Here is a 2,231-nt window from a genome sequence, read left to right on the forward strand (position 1 = left end):
CCAAACTTGATCTTCTTGGTGTTTGTTTATACGCCCCGTAAAACAAAAGTTAGATTCATTATCTTACCATATAAACAAGTGCAACAGGAAACAACATTTCAAATGTCCGATATTTTTAGCCTTGTATGTCACGCTGTTTCACGGGTTTTATGTAATCACTCTAATAGAGGGCGTGTTAGAAACGCTCACTACTTAGTAACAGTAAGTATAACTCAGAAGTCTGTTCCACCGTTAAGTAAAATCACACTACAATTTATTGTATATTTAACAGTTTCAAACAAATACAATTGTAAGTTCTGTTTCCTTTGTACTTTCAACATGTCATTAAATACACATTTCCGTTGTTTTACACGTTTCTTGTCATCACTGTGTTTTCCGGTTTCAAATGAGCACCATGGGTCATTTTCAACTCTTTCAACCTCCCCTTCTTATTCTCATCATAACAGCAGTCACCTGCCTCCCCAAGGCAGCATTCACTGCCGTTCCGGTATACTAGTTTTTAGCAATATTCAGAAAAGCCAGATAAAAAATTAACTACAGCAATTCAAATATTCAAATTGAAACGATCATCAAAGCCAAAGGTGCTCAATGTAGCCAAATTTGTTCAATTTAAGGTGTCGAACGCACTCCTATAATATTTGATTACTGCTAGTATTAGTCCGTTTCTATACCATGCTATCCTATACCATTTTATCGCTGCTGATTTGGGAGGGGGCGCTTTTGTAAAACAAAAAGTCACTTTTATTGGATTTGACGTGCATTCTTTGCAACCTGTATTACAGGGTCACTTAGCCATTCTCTGTACATGTATTATGATTTTGCAGTTTTGGCGCGCAAACTGCGCACGCGCGAGTCATAGCTTTCATGTAATCTACAAGTTGTTGCGTGACGCAAAGCGCGAACAATCTTACAGGCTGCTTCAGTTTGTTTATACGAACCAAAATGTACTCTAATCGTCAAAATACGCCAAATTCTCGGCAAAGTTGAAGCTGCTGTGAATGTCTGCAGTTTTCTTAAGGTTGTCGTTTGATGGATTTTCTTTCTTGCGTAAACATCGAGTTGGTGGAAGACTTTCACGTCGCTTTTTCCAGACCCGGATGCTCTTGAGTGAGAATGATCGAGTGAAACTTTTTGATTTCATCACGGAGTTATACTGGTTCCTAGAATCCTTTTCATCAATACTGTTCGTGTTATAGTCCATTCCATCAATGATATCTGCACGATTTAAAGCATTTGGCGGCGGTTCTCGGGGTCGGCCATTCACAACCAAGTCTATCATGTACATCCATCGGTATCGTTGTAAAATCGACTCGCATTTGAGCGTGTAATGTCCTTGTGCCGTGATCAATTTAAAACGAAAGCTGTACATTCGTCTTTTGGCCAGCACACATCTTGATCCTGGAGTGAGCTCGATGAACTGTTGAAAATTATCGTTCTGCTCGGGCGCGGTTTTCTCCTGGCGGAAATATATTCCCTTGGCATTCAACGAAGCCCAGTATAAACGCCATTTCCCAGACAGATCTTCTTTCTTCAAGAAATCTGCATAGTAGGTTCCTGTTTCATCCATCACATTGGCAAAAATACTAGTTTTCACGCTAGACAGATTCGATATAACACACGAGCAGTTAGTAACTGATTGATTTCAGTGCCTCCCCAATCGTTCATGGCAGATGTTTTCAATCGGCATTACCATTTTGAGTAGTAACTCGAATAACTTGAATTCCGAGTGATAGGATGTGTCATTTGAAAAAATAAAACCCAATGCGGCCATGTCATATTTGCCATAGTTTGTTGACAATCAAAGTAAAACGAGGAGTTTGCTTCGGATGATTCGAGAAGGAATGGTTGGAAGTGTTAACAAAGAAATGAAATACATTCAACAAACATCGGCAGAGAAAGCGAAAACAATCCCAGGAGACGATCAAAATGAAACTTATTCACTTTATTGTGAATGACCGAATTGTATTGAATTGACCGTGATTGTGTAAATTATTCATATTTCAGTTTCTGAATTTACGTAAGCTTGATTATTGCCAAGACACACGTCGGGCTGCTGGAAGTCTGGACTGGACTGAGAGTCACACATATATAATCTTAAGAATCTAACTGGACATATTCTTGGGTCATTCTTTGAAACTTGCTTTCCTATCTTGGTAACTTGAGATGATACAAATAAGTTTGAAAAAAAACGTTGAATTATTTTTCAAAAGCCCAACAAAATTTTTATCCAG

General features: G+C 38.6%; 1 protein-coding gene across 1 annotated transcript; it reads right to left on the reverse strand.

Moving 5' to 3' along the window:
• Positions 1–236: 236 nt before the first annotated feature.
• Positions 237–1,955, reverse strand: LOC146464485 (uncharacterized). The gene has a single exon (XM_085129690.1). The coding sequence runs from the start codon at positions 1,565–1,567 to the stop codon at positions 950–952; it is 618 nt and encodes a 205-aa protein (XP_084985816.1). The 5' UTR covers positions 1,568–1,955; the 3' UTR covers positions 237–949.
• Between the last annotated feature and the right edge of the window lie 276 nt (positions 1,956–2,231).

The sequence above is a fragment of the Pavona decussata genome, unplaced genomic scaffold, assembly GCF_977016875.1.
Source record: "Pavona decussata unplaced genomic scaffold, jaPavDecu1.1 SCAFFOLD_163, whole genome shotgun sequence".
Classification (NCBI taxonomy): Eukaryota; Metazoa; Cnidaria; class Anthozoa; order Scleractinia; family Agariciidae; genus Pavona; species Pavona decussata.